Source organism: Salminus brasiliensis, chromosome 19, assembly GCF_030463535.1.
Source record: "Salminus brasiliensis chromosome 19, fSalBra1.hap2, whole genome shotgun sequence".
In the NCBI taxonomy this organism is placed as follows: Eukaryota; Metazoa; Chordata; class Actinopteri; order Characiformes; family Bryconidae; genus Salminus; species Salminus brasiliensis.
The window spans coordinates 3,543,614-3,561,345 of record NC_132896.1 but is presented as its reverse complement, the minus strand read 5'-3'; the positions used below and the strand labels follow the sequence as shown (position 1 = coordinate 3,561,345).

Below are 17,732 nucleotides of genomic sequence, written 5' to 3'. Positions count from 1 at the left end.
TTTTCTTTATGGTTACATTCATGCATTCATATCATAACTGTGTACAACAACCACTGAAAAGAAAAAAAATCATACTATATGCTAATATAGTATATACTTACATATATATATACACACTATTTTTAACCAAAGTACTTGTACTTCTACCTAAGTATGGGACTTCTGTACTTCTGCCACCTCTTCAAATTGCTCTAATTGTATTAAATCATCACTTCTGGATAGCTAAGTATGTTTAATATTGATAATATTACCAGTCCGTTCAATAGAGCTAATGGTCAGTCTTGTGAGGAGCTGTTACCTTTTCATTTCTGCTGTAAAAAATAGCTGATATTAAATTGTGAGTTGTATGATTTTGCAGATGCCCATGCAATTCTAGCATGAAGACTGTGTACAACAACCACTCAAAAGTAAAAAAAAAAGTCATACTATATGCTATTGTACTGTATATACTGTATAATTTTATATATACACTATTTTGTACTTCTACCTAAGTATGGTACTTCTGTACTTCTGCCACCTCTTCAAATTACTCTAATTGCATTAAATCATCACTTCTGGACAGCTAATTGTGTTTAATGTTGATAATATTACCATTAAATCTAATTGGACGGTGCTGACAGAGGTTTTTTTCTGAATGGACTGAATGATCTGAATATGAAAATGTCCAACTCAGCATTTTAGCTATTACTTTTAATGTTTTGCTGTAAAAAATAGTTTAATGAATTATTAGAATTTAACTGGATCAGTTTGATTCTAATGAAAGAAATCAGAACGTTTGAAATGGATGCTCTCTTCCAGCACAGATACTGCAGATCAAGGCTGCAGAGAACGGAGAACGTAAAGTAAGCCGGATTAGCTGTAAAAGAGCTCCCTCTGCTGGACTCATACCATTACTTCCATTACTTATTTCCAATTTCCTCTGATGTAGTCTCCAGTTATTTAGACCCTAGAGTGCTTCTGATACCAAAGAGCTAAATCAATTTTGGCTCACAGTACATAATTAGTGTGTGTGTGGTGTGTGTGTGTGCGTGTGTGTGTGTGTGCTGGCAAAATAAAAATCACCTCTTGAGAGCAACACTGACTTATTCTGAAGCAGCTTGGGACTCACAGTGCACTGGCCACTACTCCAGTCTTTTATTAAAGCAGATCCCCTCTGTACAGGAATGGAGGTTGTTAAGGTATTTACAAAGAGGGCCAATGAGGCTGGTAATAAGGACAGAAGGGACGTGACCTGAATATGGACTCGGAAGGAAGTTTGAAACTAAAACAGACCCTGGACAAGCACAGCACGTACAGCAGCTTTCGAACATACTGTCCTCGGTACCCTTTCTTAAAGAAGCAAGGCCCTTGGCTATCAGTGCGGAGGAGATATGAGATTCCTGTAGAAACTAGAGCTATTAGTGTAAACTAATGATATGAACAAGTGAGACATCTCAGATCTGGTTAATATATATATATTATGAATTATTACAATATTGTGGTGATATTGTGAATATTATACGATTCATTAACTTTTTAAATATATAAGTTTCAGTCCATTAATGCATTTCTTTGCTTGTTTCAGGACATGATGAATATGAACCAAGCAGAAATGATCAACCAGCAGATCAAATATGACATAATATTAGTGAAAATCTCTAGAAATTGGGTAAATTATAGCCTTCCGATGATTTGAGGCTCACCACCACATTCAGAACGGCTCCACATACTTGCCCCCATAAGTTATTCACCTCAATCATCACCAATAAGGGCAAATCAGGCTGATTATGCAAATGACCTCTTTTCCTCTTATGACGTGCCCTGGCCTATTACGATAAAAAAGAAAAAAGCGACAAGAAAATTGGCCCCACCCCTTGCTGAGGCCCACTCCAGCCTATAGGAGCAGGTGAAATTGGGACACAGCTCCTACACTTGCCCTCTATGTGACTTCTGCTTTAATAAGCCTCTGTTGGGAGGCAGTCCAATGTCAAAGCCAAAGGCAGCCGCACTACTAACTGCACAAGCTAGCATGCCCAGATTAGCCTCGTTACATAACAACACCTGATCATTTCCCACCAAATGAGCAGGAGACAGTGACGGCCACCACACTTCTGTTCAGCTTCGGCCCTCCATAGTCCTGAAACTTAAGCTTTTTACTCCAGTAAAAGTGTAAAAGTACTGGTTTCAGAACGACTTCAAGTAGAAAAGTAAAAGTAATGGAAGGAAAACAAAGGCCGAAAGCTTAGGCCGCGCCACAGGGGTCTATAGTGCACTATCCCCCCCCTCACCTCCCCAAAAACCCATTTCTCTAAAAGTCATAATGAGGAGAATGATCTATTAAAATGTTGATGTTAAAAATGTTGGGCTGCACTAGGCTCCTGTTTCAGCTGCAGATCTGCCCATTGAAAATGAAGCATTTCAGTAATATCAGCTCTATTAAAGGAGCGTCTCTGTGCTCTACTGAGCATCAACATGAGCTTCATGGAGGAAAATATGAGGAGTCGTTGTCTAGAAGTTCTGTAAAGCTGCAGAAAGTCAGACTTCAGAGGCGTGTGATCAATAAGCTTTATTGGAATGTAAATGTGGGGCTCAGTCGGGACGTTTCACTGCAGCTCTCTTGAGTCTCTGCCACGGACACAGTCTTCATACTAGACTACAGACGTCTGCTGTGAGCTCGCTGGAGAGTGACGGGACGTGTGCAGGTGTGATGGATCTCTTATAAACCAATAGGGAGTCAGAATGGTGTCTGTTTATACTTCTCATCCAATCACGATCAGACTCTTTCCGGATGGAGAGATTTATCTGGAGAGGGTTTTTATTGATGACGAGCTGCAATGAAAACAAAGGGAAATGAAATAGGAGGAACGAGGCTGTTTTTAAAATGTAAGGACGAGAAAGTTCAGATAATTGGGTGAAAATGTAAGAAGTAGAAGTAAAAAGTTGGCGGAAAAATAAAGAATTACTCCGGTAAAGTTTAGAGAACCAACATTTCTACTTAAGTAAAGCACCAAAGTATTTATACTGCATTACTTGACCATAAAAAGACACAGAACCATTCATTAGAAGAATTAATTCATTAGGAATCAATAATAGTGCCTTCAAATTCCTAATATCCCTGTTTTAGTGCTGCAGCGAAGTTTACTGTCCTAATGCTAATGCTAATAACAAAGCTAATAGCTGGGTAGCTAATGAAACGTTCACTTTTTGGGGTCAGAGCTGAGGTCACAACTCTGGGAGTCAGGTCTGGGAGGGTCTGAAGGGGCTGTAAAGGAACAGTTCTCTATAGTCGATTAGCCATGGCAGGTTTGGAGTCAGACGTTTGCTTCTTTAGCTTAGTGAAGGTTTCTATTGACTTTAAGGTCCTAAGGTTTCAAATGCAGATCCACAAGATATAGGTACCGGACCACATTTTTTAATACCATGGGTTTAAAGAACCGCTGGAGTACACTGTTAAAAGTATAAGATCCTTGAGGAACGTTTGGTGGTTTTGGAGTGAAAGAACCTCCAAAGGTTCTTTGGGGAACCTTCTAGGAATCTTTTACTTGTAAAAACCTTTTCTTGAAGGGTTCCTCGAAGAGTGTCAAACTGAAGAACCTCCAAAAGTTTCTCAACTTCCTCTGTGCGAATGAACAGGAGTCAGTTCTAAGCATTTGGGCCACAAATATGAGTTTGCTGGCTCTGATAACAGAAGCAAAAGCTCTACAGTTCCTTTCCTTTCTTCAGCTCCTGCATCTTCTGGCTTCCAATGTTATTCTCACCTACTTTCATTGGTGATTTCTCCAAATTTCTAAATATGGAACTTCATGCCGCTCTGAATGAAGAAAAAAAGGGATGAAAACGACCCGACAGCCCAACGCCACAAGACATCCGCTCCACGTTTCACATGTAGAAAAGGTTCCGCCAGTAAATACGACAGATTTGGACAAATGGCTCAGCAGTTCATCAGCCGGCCTCCAAGGGCTCCAGCTATATAACAGTGCGGCCATGACTGATAGCGACACTTATTTCCAGTAAGTCAGATGGGACTTTAATGCCCCTCTAGCAGAACAGTACCGACCGCCAGTGCTCTTACAACAGCTGTCAAACCAGCCAGAGATCTTCTCACCCAGCTCCGACCGACGATAATTACATAAGCGCCGCTCCGTGGCTTATTTTTGGGAGGAAAAAAAGTCGATGTGGGCTGAGGTATTTATGCAAAACAGGGTGTATAGAAACAGGTCCACTAAGTATTAGATGTCGGTTAAGGCGGCATATGAATGGTCTCACCCACTTGTTTATTTATAACCTGCCACCGCGAAGCAAATAAATAAATATCCCAAAGAAGTCGAGCTCAGCAATCAGAAATGAAAGCCAGGGCTCGGGTTTGTCATTCAGAAAACATCCGCTGAATGCTGAGGGAATTATATCTGCTGGACTGAAAATGATGGCAATTTTTTGTAAAAAATAAATCTAATCCATAAGCAAGAATGCAGAATTCAGTGAAACAGGAATCTAATGTTCAGTGGTGGTGATAGAGAGCAGAAATCTGAGCAGTGGTGTTTATAATCTATTGATGGTGGAGGGATACATGAAGGGTGCTTTGGTGGTTAACAGTCCACAAGGAAAGCGGCCTCTTTCAGAAATCAGAAATGTTCCATTTAAACGTGGAGGCACCGCGGCACTGCAGGTACCCCCACCATTTCCAGGGTCCTAGGGATGTGGGTTCGACCATATAGGTTCATTGTTTCAGGCCAAAAAAACAATGTATTTGGTTGTTTTTTGGTTCATCCACTAGTAGTTAAACTGTTGAGCAACATACAGTGGTGGTGTAGATTAAGGTGTAGGTTCAGATTAGGTTTAGGTGTAGATTAGGGTGTAGGATAACGTTAGGTTCAGATTATGTTTAGGTGTAGATTAAGGTGTAGATTAAGGTTAGGTTCTGATTAGTTTTAGGTGTAGATTAAGGTACAGATTAAGGTGTAGTTTCTGATTAGGTTTAGGTGTAGATTAAGGTATAGAATGAGGTTAGGTTCTGATTAGGCTTAGGTGTAGATTAAGGTGTAGGTTCAGATTAGGTTTAGGTGTAGATTAAATGGTAGGATGAGGTTAGGTTTAGGTGTAGATCACTCCACATCATGTCATAATTACATCAGCTTTATTTTTCCTCTAACATCCTGATCTCACTAAAGCTCTTTGCTCTATGCAATCAATCAAATCCTCACAGCAATGCACCTCCAAAATCTACTAATTTAGAAGAAAAGCCGACTTCTCTGGACAGTAGAGACAGTTACTCCATCAAAAGCAGAAGATACTCTTTTTTAATACAAATATAAACAGTAGATAAACCGATGTCCCAATACTTTTGTCCATACAGTGGAAATCCACCTAGCTGGTGTACAGATAGAAACTGTGGCTCATCTGTCAGTGTTTATGCCATCAGATGAAGACAAGAAAACAAACCTTCCCCACACCATTACACCACCTCCTCCACCAGCCTGCACTGCGGAGACAAGGTTGGCAGGTTTGGTCTACCACCCTACCACCATCTGTGAGCCTCCATCAGACCAGCCTACGTTTCTCCAGCCACTGCAGCCTCAGCTTTCTGCTCTTGGCTGACAGGAACGGTTGTGCATTCTGAGCTACTGCAGCCTTTCTGTCAGCTCCACCCAGACGAACCAGTCTCCCTCCTCTACACGGCGCTTCCGTCTGCAGGACCGGGTGTGTTTCCTTTATCCCACCATTCTGAGCAAGCTCCAGAGACTGCGGTGCTGAACATCCCAGGAGATCAGCGGTTCTACAGGTTCTGACACCAGAAGCCATGCCCGGCTCCAAACGCTGCTATTCTATTGGCAGTACTTCTTCTCTACAGGGTCTGTAGACAAGCTGTGTGTGTGCATTTGCACATCTGTGTCAGCAATGGGTGCAGCTTAAAGTAGCTGAATGCATTCATTAGAAGGGGTGTCCACAAATATTTGGACATCACCCACAAAATACATTGACGATTGACTGATGTAATAACTGCAGGACTCGGAGTCGGTGTACTTCCTAATACAACTATAGGCATGCGTATGTATATACACACGCTAATAATAATTCATAAACATGGGCAGTCCTGAAATGCACACACAAGGCTTGCCACACAGCAGAAGAGGAGCATGTTCCCTCTGTTCCTCCCGGCCTTCGCCAGCATGACGAGAGTTCGTCCTCAGCCATCAGAGCCGAGCACCAACCTGCAATTACCCAATGACATCAGAACTGACTGCAGCTGCTTCAGTTTCCCTCTGAGACTCTGAGGAGCGAGCATATTATCTAATACACCACAGAGCACACACACACACACACACACACACATGCACACACCATACGGTCATGGCCATAGCAACCAGTGCTGTAACTAGGGATAGATCCTATTCGAGCAGCGCAAACAGCTATGGGGGCCAAAAACATATTCACAGCTTTCGCTGGTTGCCAGACTTAGCACAACAAGACGGAAAAATCACACTTTTTTAAGCTGATCTGAGATCAGATAGGAGATGTTAGCTAGGTATGCTCCGCCCACAAATGCTTCCAGAGCTGCTGTTGCCGGGTTGGACAAGCTTTACAGCCGTTCGACCTCATGCCAGACTGCAGCTCCACCTAGGTTTATATCACAATACCTACATTTAGATGTTGTGATATACACTGAGGAGAAGGAGGAGCTACAGTCTCTCATTAGGGTGAATATTAATAACGCTCTAAATGTAGGTATTGTGATATACACTGAGGAGAAGGAGGAGCTACAGTCTCTCATTAGGGTGAATATTAATAACGCTCTAAATGTAGGTATTGTGATATACACTGAGGAGAAGGAGGAGCTACAGTCTCTCATTAGGGTGAATATTAATAACGCTCTAAATGTAGGTACTGTGATATACACTGAGGAGGAGGAGCTACAGTCTCTCATTAGGGTGAATATTAATAACGCTCTAAATGTAGGTATTGTGATATACACTGAGGAGGCGGAGCTACAGTCTCTCATTAGGGTAAATATTAATAACGCTCTAAATGTAGGTATTGTGATATACACTGAGGAGGAGGCGGAGCTACAATCTCACATTAGGGTGAATATTAATAACTCTAAATGTAGGTATTGTGATATACACTGAGGAGGCGGAGCTACAGTCTCTCATTAGGGGGAATATTAATAGCACTCTAAATGTAGGTATTGTGATATACACTGAGGAGGAGGAGGAGGAGCTACAGTCTCTCATTAGGGTGAATATTAATAATGCTCTAAATGTGGATATTGTGATATACACTGAGGAGGCGGAGCTACAGTCTCTCATTAGGGTAAATATTTATAACACTCTAAATGTAGGTATTGTGATATACACTGAGGAGGCGGAGCTACAGTCTCTCATTAGGGTGAATATTAATAACGCTCTAAATGTAGGTATTGTGATATACACTGAGGAGGAGGAGCTACAGTCTCTCATTAGGGTGAATATTAATAACGCTCTAAATGTAGGTATTGTGATATACACTGAGGAGGAGGAGGAGGAGCTACAGTCTCTCATTAGGGTTAATATTAATAACGCTCTAAATGTAGGTATTGTGATATACACTGAGGAGGCGGAGCTACAGTCTCTCATTAGGGTAAATATTAATAACGCTCTAAATGTAGGTATTGTGATATACACTGAGGAGGAGGAGCTACAGTCTCTCATTAGGGTGAATATTAATAACGCTCTAAATGTAGGTATTGAGATATACACTGAGGAGGAGGAGCTACAGTCTCTCATTAGGGTGAATATTAATAACGCTCTAAATGTAGGTATTGAGATATACACTGAGGAGGAGGAGCTACAGTCTCTCATTAGGGTTAATATTAATAACGCTCTAAATGTAGGTATTGTGATATACACTGAGGAGGCGGAGCTACAGTCTCTCATTAGGGTTAATATTAATAATGCTCTAAATGTGGATATTGTGATATACACTGAGGAGGCGGAGCTACAGTCTCTCATTAGGGTAAATATTTATAACACTCTAAATGTAGGTATTGTGATATACACTGAGGAGGCGGAGCTACAGTCTCTCATTAGGGTGAATATTAATAACGCTCTAAATGTAGGTATTGTGATATACACTGAGGAGGAGGAGGAGGAGCTACAGTCTCTCATTAGGGTTAATATTAATAACGCTCTAAATGTAGATATTGTGATATACACTGAGGAGGCAGAGCTACAGTCTCTCATTAGGGTAAATATTTATAACACTAAATGTAGGTATTGTGATATACACTGAGGAGGCGGAGCTACAGTCTCTCATTAGGGTAAATATTTATAACACTAAATGTAGGTATTGTGATATACACTGAGGAGGAGGAGCTACAGTCTCTCATTGTCAGCAATGGGTGCAACTTAAAGTAGATGAATGCATTCATTAGAAGGGGTGTCCACAAATATTTGGATATCACCCACAAAATACATGTAGTATCTCATTCTTGTCAGAGGTAGTATGTCAGTACGCAGGCTTAAAATCTAGACAGCTGATTGGTTGTCTAAATTACATTCTGTACTCGATGCATCACTGCCCGAATCCGTGATTAGTTTGTATCCCGCTGCCATTGCTAAATACCCATAATATTCGCACCTCGCACTCACAAGAACGGGTCAGAAAGAGCGGTACTGTGTCGGAGTAAAGGTATCAGCGTCGGTTTCAGCATCAGAACAGTCTGAACGAAACCCCAGCCCTACATCTGACAGTTGCCAGGTTCACAATGTGTGTGACTGTGTATGAGAGAGAGAGAGAGAGAGAGCGAGAGAGCATGTGTGACAGCAAATGCCTGATTGACAGCAAGTGCGTGTGTGAGGGAGATAGAGATGTGTGTATGCGTGTGTTTGGACGTGTGTCTGGGGGTGTGCGAATCTTGTCACTCGACGGGGATTCTGACGATGAGCGAGTGCGGCCTACTGTAAGTGGGCCATGCCAATTACTCACTGCCACTACAAAAAAACCCATCTAATTAGATGTCATTTTAAAAGGGAAGAATTAAGTCCTCTGGTATTTGACCCTATTCTCCTCCAGCTCCATCTGCAGCCTCCACCCAGGCTAACTGTGCTCTGCTTTCAGCTGATCTGAGGCTTATTTCTCCTGCTCTAACCCATAACATCTCAATAAATTAGCAAAGAACAAGCCTAAACGCTTTTATTCAGTGTATATCACAATACCTACATTTAGAGCATTATTAATATTCACCCTAATGAGAGGCTGTAGCTCCGCCCCCTCAGTGTATATCACAATACCTACATTTAGAGCATTATTAATATTCACTCTAATGAGAGGCTGTAGCTACGCCTCCTCAGTGTATATCACAATACCTACATTTAGAGTTTTATTAATATTCATCTTAATTAGAGACTGTAGCTCCTCCTCCTCAGTGTATATCACAATACCTACATTTAGAGCGTTATTAATATTCACTCTAATGAGAGACTGTAGCTCCTCCTCCTCAGTGTATATCACAATACCTACATTTAGAGTTTTATTAATATTCATCTTAATTAGAGACTGTAGCTCTGCCTCCTCAGTGTATATCACAATACCTACATTTAGAGCGTTATTAATATTCACCCTAATGAGAGACTGTAGCTCCTCCTTCTCCTAAGTGTATATCACAATACCTACATTTAGAGCACTATGAATACTGACCCTAATGTGAGATTGTAGCTCCGCCTCCTCCTCACTGTATATCACAATACCTACATTTAGAACGTTATTAATATTCACCCTAATGAGAGACTGTAGCTCTGCCTCCTCAGTGTATATCACAATACCTACATTTAAAACATTATTAATATTCACCCTAATGAGAGACTGTAGCTCTGCCTCAAAATCTGACAAATCTTGTCCTTAACAGTAGAGACAGTTGCTCCGACATAAGCAGGTTAAACTTGTGTCCTTAATACCCTTGATTTTTGGAAGAAAGAATGAATGAACAGGTGTCCCAATACTTTTTTTTTTTAACGCACTCTAAATATCCATATTTATTAAATAGGATTTTGCCCAGCATTCTATAAAACCTGTCCAACCTCACAACATCATCATCCACGCAACAATACATTGGAAGGTGGAGCATGGAGAGGTCAGTCTCTTATCTACATCCAATGTGCCCAGCTTGTTGGCGCCCTGGGCACATGACAACTTCAGTTAGCGTTTCTGCTGCAGCCAACTCAACTCAATGAGGTGCAAAGCAGCCCCACTGTGAGTGGATCAGGTGCTGTGCTCACTCAAACATGAGCCAATCTCCACTGCTAATCCATTTAATGGGCAAATGCCCAAATCTATGTCACCGTTCCAGAGCCCAGGGGTATACTGTATATTCTCTGTTTCTGCACACACAGCCCTGGCTGGCTCACCTGAATCTATCTGCAACTGAAACAGAGCTAATGTCCCACAGAGAGCATAGCGGACCTCAGTGTCCTACAACGTTTGCAGCATTCTGTGTTAGAGAGCCCTGTTAAAGAAGCTATATGGCCTATATAACAGGGAATCAGCCATTTAATGAAGTAATAAACAATAGTAAACAAGATGAGCATCTCGAGCTAGACTTCGGCTGGGAGTCTAAGAACCACCTAAATGGCCAGGAAAGGGTCATTAGACCATCAACAAATCTTCTGTGACTGGAAACACTTTCAGCTGGTTCTATATGGTTCTATACGGTTTCGGTGTCTTCTGTAGAACGTTACATAACAGCCATTAAATAACAGACAACACTTCCAGAAAGTGGTGGAGACCAAATAGGGCGTTTCAAAATGTGCTGAGGACGCGTCCCCCGTGGCCCCTGGCCTCCCCAGTGTATATCATGCCTAAGCAATTTGACTAACCAACCACGGATGGCTGTTTTTGCATGACATGCGGCACCTGGAGAGTCTCGGAACGAAGCTACAACCACAGCAAAGCTGCGTTCAACAAGATCATCGGCATCAGCAAACGTGTGAGAGAATCTCCTCTAAAGGTTAAAAGGTACCCTGGAAGCATCAGTATCACCCAGGAAGCTTCAGACTCACCCCAAAAACCTCGGTCTCTCACTCTGGAAGCCTCAGTCTGCCTCAGGACATCACTGTCTCACTCTGGAAGCCTCAGTCTGCCTCAGGACATCACTGTCTCACTCTGGAAGCCTCAGTCTGAAAGCTTCTGTCTCACTCTGGAAGTCTTAGTCTCACTCTGGAAGTCTTAGTCTCACTGTGGAAGTCTTAGTCTCACTGTGGAAGTCTCAGTCTCACTCTGGAGGCCTTAAGTCTCACTCTGGAAGTCTCAGTCTCACTCTGGAAGTCTCAGTCTCACTGTTGAAGTCTTAGATCTCACTCTGGAAGCCTTAAGTCTCACTCTGGAAGCCTTAAGTCTGACTCTGAAAGCCTTAAGTCTCACTCTGGAAGCCCCAGGTTCACTCTGGAAGTCTCAGTCTCACTCTGGAAGTCTCAGTCTCACTGTTGAAGTCTTAGGTCTTACTCTGGAAGCCTCAGTTTTACCCTGAACCCCATGAGTCTTACTCCAGAAGCCTCAATCTCCCCATGAAAGCCTCAGTTCCACTCTGAAAGCCTCAGTTTCACTCTGGAGGCCTCAGTCTCACTCCAGAAGCCTCAATCTCACCATGAAAGTCTCAGTATCACTATGCAACTGTTATCCGGAAACATTAGTCTCACTCCATAAGCCTCAGTCTCTCTCTCTGGAAGCTTCAGTCTGCCTCTGGAAGTCTTTGTCTCACTTGGAAAGCATCAGTCTTATTCTGGAAGCCTTAACTTCACCCTGAATGCCTCAGTCTCTTTCCAGAAGCCTCAGGCTCATTCTGGAAGCCTTAAGTCTCACTCTGAAAGCCTCAGGCTCACTCTGGAAGCCTTAAGTCTCACTCTGAAAGCCTCAGGCTCACTCTGGAAGCCTTAAGTCTCACTCTGAAAGCCTTAAGTCTCACTCTGGAAGCCCCAGTCTCACTCTGGAAGCCCCAGTCTCACTCTGGATGTGTTAGGCCTCACTCTGGAAGCCTCAGTCTCACTCTGGAAGTGTTAGGTCTCACTCTGGAAGCCTTAAGTCTCACTCTGAAAGCCTCAGGCTCACTCTGGAAGCCTCAGTTTCACTCTGGATGTGTTAGGCCTCACTCTGGAAGCCTCAGTCTCACTCTGGAAGTGTTAGGTCTCACTCTGGAAGCCTTAAGTCTCCTTCCTGTGTAACGGTTTGTCAGACAGCCGGTTACTCTGCACTCTGCACCATTGCATGCCTCCACTTTAATGGCATGTGGCCACAAAAAGAGCAAGGATGCTGTCACACGGCTCTGAGGACAAACGCACTGTCGTACTGAACATCCTGTCTTATCTGCACTCGACCAGTGTCTGCATACGAAAGTGTGATGACCATCGACCTGCTTAAGTAACGCTAGAAAGGACTTTTTCAGTCACCATGAGTGAGCAAACAAAGGAAAGAGATTACCACAGGCAATATAAGGAAACATGACATAGACAAAAGTATTTGGACACCCCCCCATTCATTGTTTCTTCTGAAATCAAGGATATTAAAAACAGTTTAAGAGCTTCAAGAGCTTTATACCCTTCTACTAGCCCACACCTGGCATTAGGCAGCATGGTGCCAATAGGTTCATGATGTTTATCTGCTCCAGAGAGTCCTATTCTTTCGGCAATACTTCTCTACAGTGACTAGACAAGCTGTGCGTTTGTGCACGTGCACATCTGTGTCTTCTAGAGCTACCTCAGGTTTTTTGAACCAGTAACTTAAGCAGAACTTAACCAATCGCAGTGACTGACCTGCTGTGGCGCTGGGGGGTGTGTCTCCGGGCGTCGCCCTCCCCCAGCCGGCCCAGAGAGGGCGAGCGGCTGCGCGGGGGGCGGCTCCCCCGGCCCATGGTCTTCACCGTGCCATTGGGGCTGTTCTGCATCTGCTGGGGCCTGCGGGGCGACAGGCTGCGCAGAGGCGAGGGTGAGCGTGAGGGCGAGCGTGGCGCAGGGAGCTTGTTCACGTTCAGGTTGTTGTCGCTGTTGGAGCGCAGGAGCACCCGTGGAGCAGCCAGAGTACTCCTGCCCGTCTGTGGCTGCTGCGACCGGCCCCTGCCCGAACACACCGCCGGAGCCTCCCGGAAAGGCACTGGGAGAAAGACAGAGAGAGGTTTTCACTGAAGTGATTGGTTGGCATCAAATTTCCTTACCTAAATCAGCCTAAATATTTTTGGTGTCCAAAATGCATATTTTCTTACACCAGTTAAGTCTTGTGCATCCACTCACTGGCCACTTTATTGGAAACACCTGCTAAGTGCTTCCACTCATTGGACATTTTATTAGAAACACCTGCCCTGTGCTTATAATAACTGGCCACTTTATTAGAAATCCCTACCTTGTGCTTTCACTCACTGGCCACTTTATTAGAAACACCTACATTGTGCTTTCAATAACTGGCCACTTTATTGGAAACACCTGCTTAGTGCTTCCACTCACTGGCCACTTTATTAGGAACACCTACATTGTGCTTTCAATAACTGGCCACTTTATTGGAAACACCTGCTTAGTGCTTCCACTCACTGGTCACTTTATTAGAAACACCTGCCCTGTGTTTTCAATAACTGGCCACTTTATTAGAAACCCCCTACCTTGCGCTTCCACTCACTGGCCACTTTATTAGAAACACATATCTCGTGCTTTCACTCACTGGCCACTTTATTAGAAACACCTGCCCTGTGCTTTCAATAACTGGCCACTTTAGTAGAAACACATATCTCATGCTTTCACTTACTGGCCACTTTATTAGAAACACCTGCCCTGTGCTTTCAATAATAGGAACACCTACCTTGTGCTTCCACACACTGGCCACTTTATTAGGAACACCTACATTGTGCTTTCAATAACTGGCCACTTTATTAGAAACACCTATCTTGTGCTTTCACTTACCGACCACATTTATCAGAAACACCTACCTTGTGCTTCCACTCACTGGCCACTTTATTAGAAACACCTATCTTGTGCTTTCACTTACTGACCACTTTATCAGAAACACCTACCTTGTGCTTCCACACACTGGCCACTTTATTAGGAACACCTACATTGTGCTTTCAATAACTGGCCACTTTATCAGAAACACCTACCTTGTGCTTCCACACACTGGCCACTTTATTAGGAACACCTACCTTGTGCTTTCACTCACTGGCCACTTTATTAGAAACGCCTATCTTGTTGTGATTGGACTGAGGGACTGAGGGAAACACTGAGGGAAAGCACTGCTGAGACTGTGCGCTTTACTGTGAGCTCTGCTGTTGGGTAGTATTGCTTGGGACCAGAGGAGGCACATTTCTGTCAGTTGTAACAACCAGGCCTCTGATTGGTGAGGAAACCTGTCACTTATCGGTCTGTCTGAGCTGGAAGTGCTGTAGACTGCACAAGGAAATCTGTGATTGGTTCTCCATGACGTTCAATAATCCAGCCCTGTTTCTCTTTATCAGGTACAGCTTACAAACAGCAAGTTTGAAATCCGCCTCAGTCTGGCTCCAGGCAAGTTCCCGGGCTGTGTGGTTCACTCAACACCAGGGTAACAACAAAAACTAACACACATGCTATGCTGCATCAACTTGGACCATGTTCAGGAAATTGTAGCCGCCAGAGACGAGATTTCAGAACCCAGCGTCTCTCTGAATCTGAAGGGTCTTCCGGCAAAACACTGCTAGAACTGGCTTCAGAACCTGACAGGCAGCCCTGCACTGCAAACTACTGCCATTCATACCCCAGCAGGCCACTTTATCAGAAACATCTATATTGTGCTTCCATTCACTGGCCACTTTATTAGAAACCCCAACCTTGTGTGTCCACTCATTGGCCACTTTATTAAAAACACCTATCTTGTGCTTTCACTCACTGGCCACTTTATTAGAAACACCTCCCCTGCGCTTCCACTCACTAGCCACTTTATTGGAAACCCCTACCTTGTGCTTCTACTAATTGGCTACTTTATTAAAAACCCCTATTTTGTGCTTCACTATCCATTTTATTAGAAACACCTACCTTGTGCTTCCCCTGACTGGCCACATTATTAGAAACCTATACCCTTTGCTTCCACTCACTGGCCACTTTATCAGAAACCCCCATCTTGTGCTTCACTGGCCATTTTATTAGAAACACCTACCCTGCGCTTCCCCTGACTGGCCACATTATTAGAAACTCCTACCCTTTGCTTCCACTCACTGGCCACTTTATTGGAAACACCTACCTTGTGCTTCACTTGCCACTTTATTAGAAACACCTACCTTGTGCTTCCCCTGACTGGCCACATTATTAGAAACCCCTACCCTTTGCTTCCACTCACTGGCCACTTTATTGGAAACACCTACCTTGTGCTTCTACTAATTGGCCACTTTATTAGAAACATCTCCCCTGTGCTTCCACTCATTGGCCACTTTATTGGAAACACCTGCTTAGTGATTCCACTCACTGACCACTTTATCAGAAACCCCTATCTTGTGCTTCACTGGTCACATAACTTCTAGGTTCACTTTGTAGAAGTGTAGAACTTCTGTCTGACTGCTGAATCATCACAGGAGGTCACAAAGTCCGCTCTACTGTCCATCTCCTCAGGTATATCTAGTGACTCCCACAAAGCCTGACCAAAACTCTTTGATTCACCAAATCCAACCAAACTCTTTGTCTCCTAAGCAGCCTTCGCTCGTTTGAAGTCCAGCTAAGGTGTTCTGTCTGTCTCTGTCCCGGGCTGGGCGAGAAATCCCTCGTGTTCAGCGCTCACTCTGGATGCATGATTAACAGCTATATTTATGTCTCTGTCGGTGAAGGTGTGGGGGCGCGGACGAAGTTGAAGCGCATCTCCAGAACATTAGGCCATGTGCAGCCTCAGCGCACATCCTGCTCAGTTCCACAGTCACACCAAGGCGAGAGGCTATAAATACGAGCGAAACAGAAGAACTCCTTATGGGCGGAGACAAAGAATGCCATCAAGCGCGTGCTCTGAGTTGAGATTAACGGGCTGATGTAATAGCACCTAAGTGGGCCTCATCATAGCAGCATTTCGGCTAATGACGTTCATAATGACGAGGCAGAATCCCGCTGGGCGTAACCTCCTTTTCGTACCGAATGGGCTCTGAGCAGCGCCGTGGTCGAGGGATCGGAAGGAGGTTTGAACCCAAACCCAAACAAAATATTAATCCAATGACTTTCTATGGTGTAACTGGGCTCTCAAACCCAAGCTGAACTTCATGCAGCATGTACAGCAGCACTGCTTCATTCAACAAGAGCAGCTCTCGAACCCACAACAAGGGCCGACCTTCCCTCGTCCAGTAGGGACCATAGCCTCCTTCTACAGGTGTCCTTACAGGGTGAACATGTGACAATAGCTTAGCATGTAGAATCAGGGTTTTCTGGGAGCTACCATGTTTCTATTGCTGTCCTTCTTGTTGGATGCGCTGTGTTTTTTTTCCTGAGTGAGAGCGCAGTTAAGAATTGTAGTAGATAGAAGACCTATTTAAGTGTTTTCTTGTTTAAAATGAGAATATCTGACGAAAAAAAGTAAATAAAATAAAAAAATCAAAGAATTTTGGGCTTAATTTGATCGAAATCATTACATATAATATAACTGCATCAGTGAAGGGTCATGCTGGTGGGTCATGTATCTGGGTCTGACGTAAAATCTTCGCTATTTCTGTTGTTATATTTAAAATTTCCCGTTACACCATGAGGGTTAGGGTTAAGGTTAGAGTAAGCGCTATTTCTCCAATTATTTGCATATGTAATGAAGCTGATGTAATAGCTGATAATTTTGAGATTTTTATCGTGATTTTTATCGTGATTTTTATCGATTGTGTCCCGAACTGACCAGTCCTACGCTACAAACGTCGGTCGCATGGTGTCATTACTCAGAACCAGGTTCGTCAGCTGCTATGGGTTGAGGACAGTAGATCACACGGCAGAAATGGCAGCCGCCCACGGACCTGCAGGAAGAGGTTAAGCAGGAACAGCTGGAGGAAAGGCTACGGTGCTAACAAGGACATATATCCCATCGCCATAGAAACCATTGAAAGCCAGAACAAAAAACAGCCGAGCTGGTCAAGCTGGTCTTTACCTTTCAGTTTGACGGTTTAGCTGGTCTACCAGAGTGACCAGCATAACAACACTAGCAAGCAGATTGACCTCTGTGATCAGTCTGACCATGCTGGTCCAGAATTCTGACCAGCTTGACCAAACTGGTCGACCAAGCAAATCAACCAGTACGACCACGTTGGTCAAGCTGGTTAGGCTTGTTAACCAACTTAACTCTTGACCCCCAGATTTAATTTTGATGGTTTAGAAGCTTCATCAAGTTTGTGAACCAGTATGGACAGCATAGCTATGCTGGTTGACCAGAATGACCAAGTTAGCTGAAAACCATGATCAGCCTGACCACGCTGGCCCACCAGTATGACCAGCTTGAACAAACATGCCAAATACTATGACCAGCCAGGTCAAGCAGTTTCAGTATGTATGATTTTGCTTGAGCCTGATGGTTTGACCAGCTTAGTCAACCAGCATGACCAGGATAACTACACTGGTCCGCCAGCATGAGCAAGCAGGTTGACCTCTATCATCAGCCTGACCATACTGGTCTACAGGTCTGACCAGCTTGACCAAACAAATCAACCAGTAGGACAAACTTTGAGTTTGATAGCTTAGCTAGTCCACCAGCCTTGACCATCTGGCCAAGTTAGTCAACCAGGACAATAACTCTGTTGACTGGCCAGAGGACTAAGCAGGTTGACC

The 17,732-nt window shown here is 43.7% G+C and overlaps 2 protein-coding genes across 3 annotated transcripts in view; both read right to left on the bottom strand.

Moving 5' to 3' along the window:
- ciapin1 (cytokine induced apoptosis inhibitor 1) overlaps nucleotides 1–17,732 on the bottom strand; it is a 303,079-nt gene that overhangs the window by 111,658 nt on the left and 173,689 nt on the right. The window lies entirely within an intron of this gene.
- Nucleotides 1–17,732, bottom strand: part of shank2b (SH3 and multiple ankyrin repeat domains 2b) — a 150,072-nt gene that overhangs the window by 88,026 nt on the left and 44,314 nt on the right. Inside the window, exon 9 of the mRNA XM_072664181.1 lies at nucleotides 12,756–13,092. Coding sequence (XP_072520282.1) covers nucleotides 12,756–13,092 — 337 coding nt within the window. The remainder of the gene's footprint in view (nucleotides 1–12,755; nucleotides 13,093–17,732) is intronic.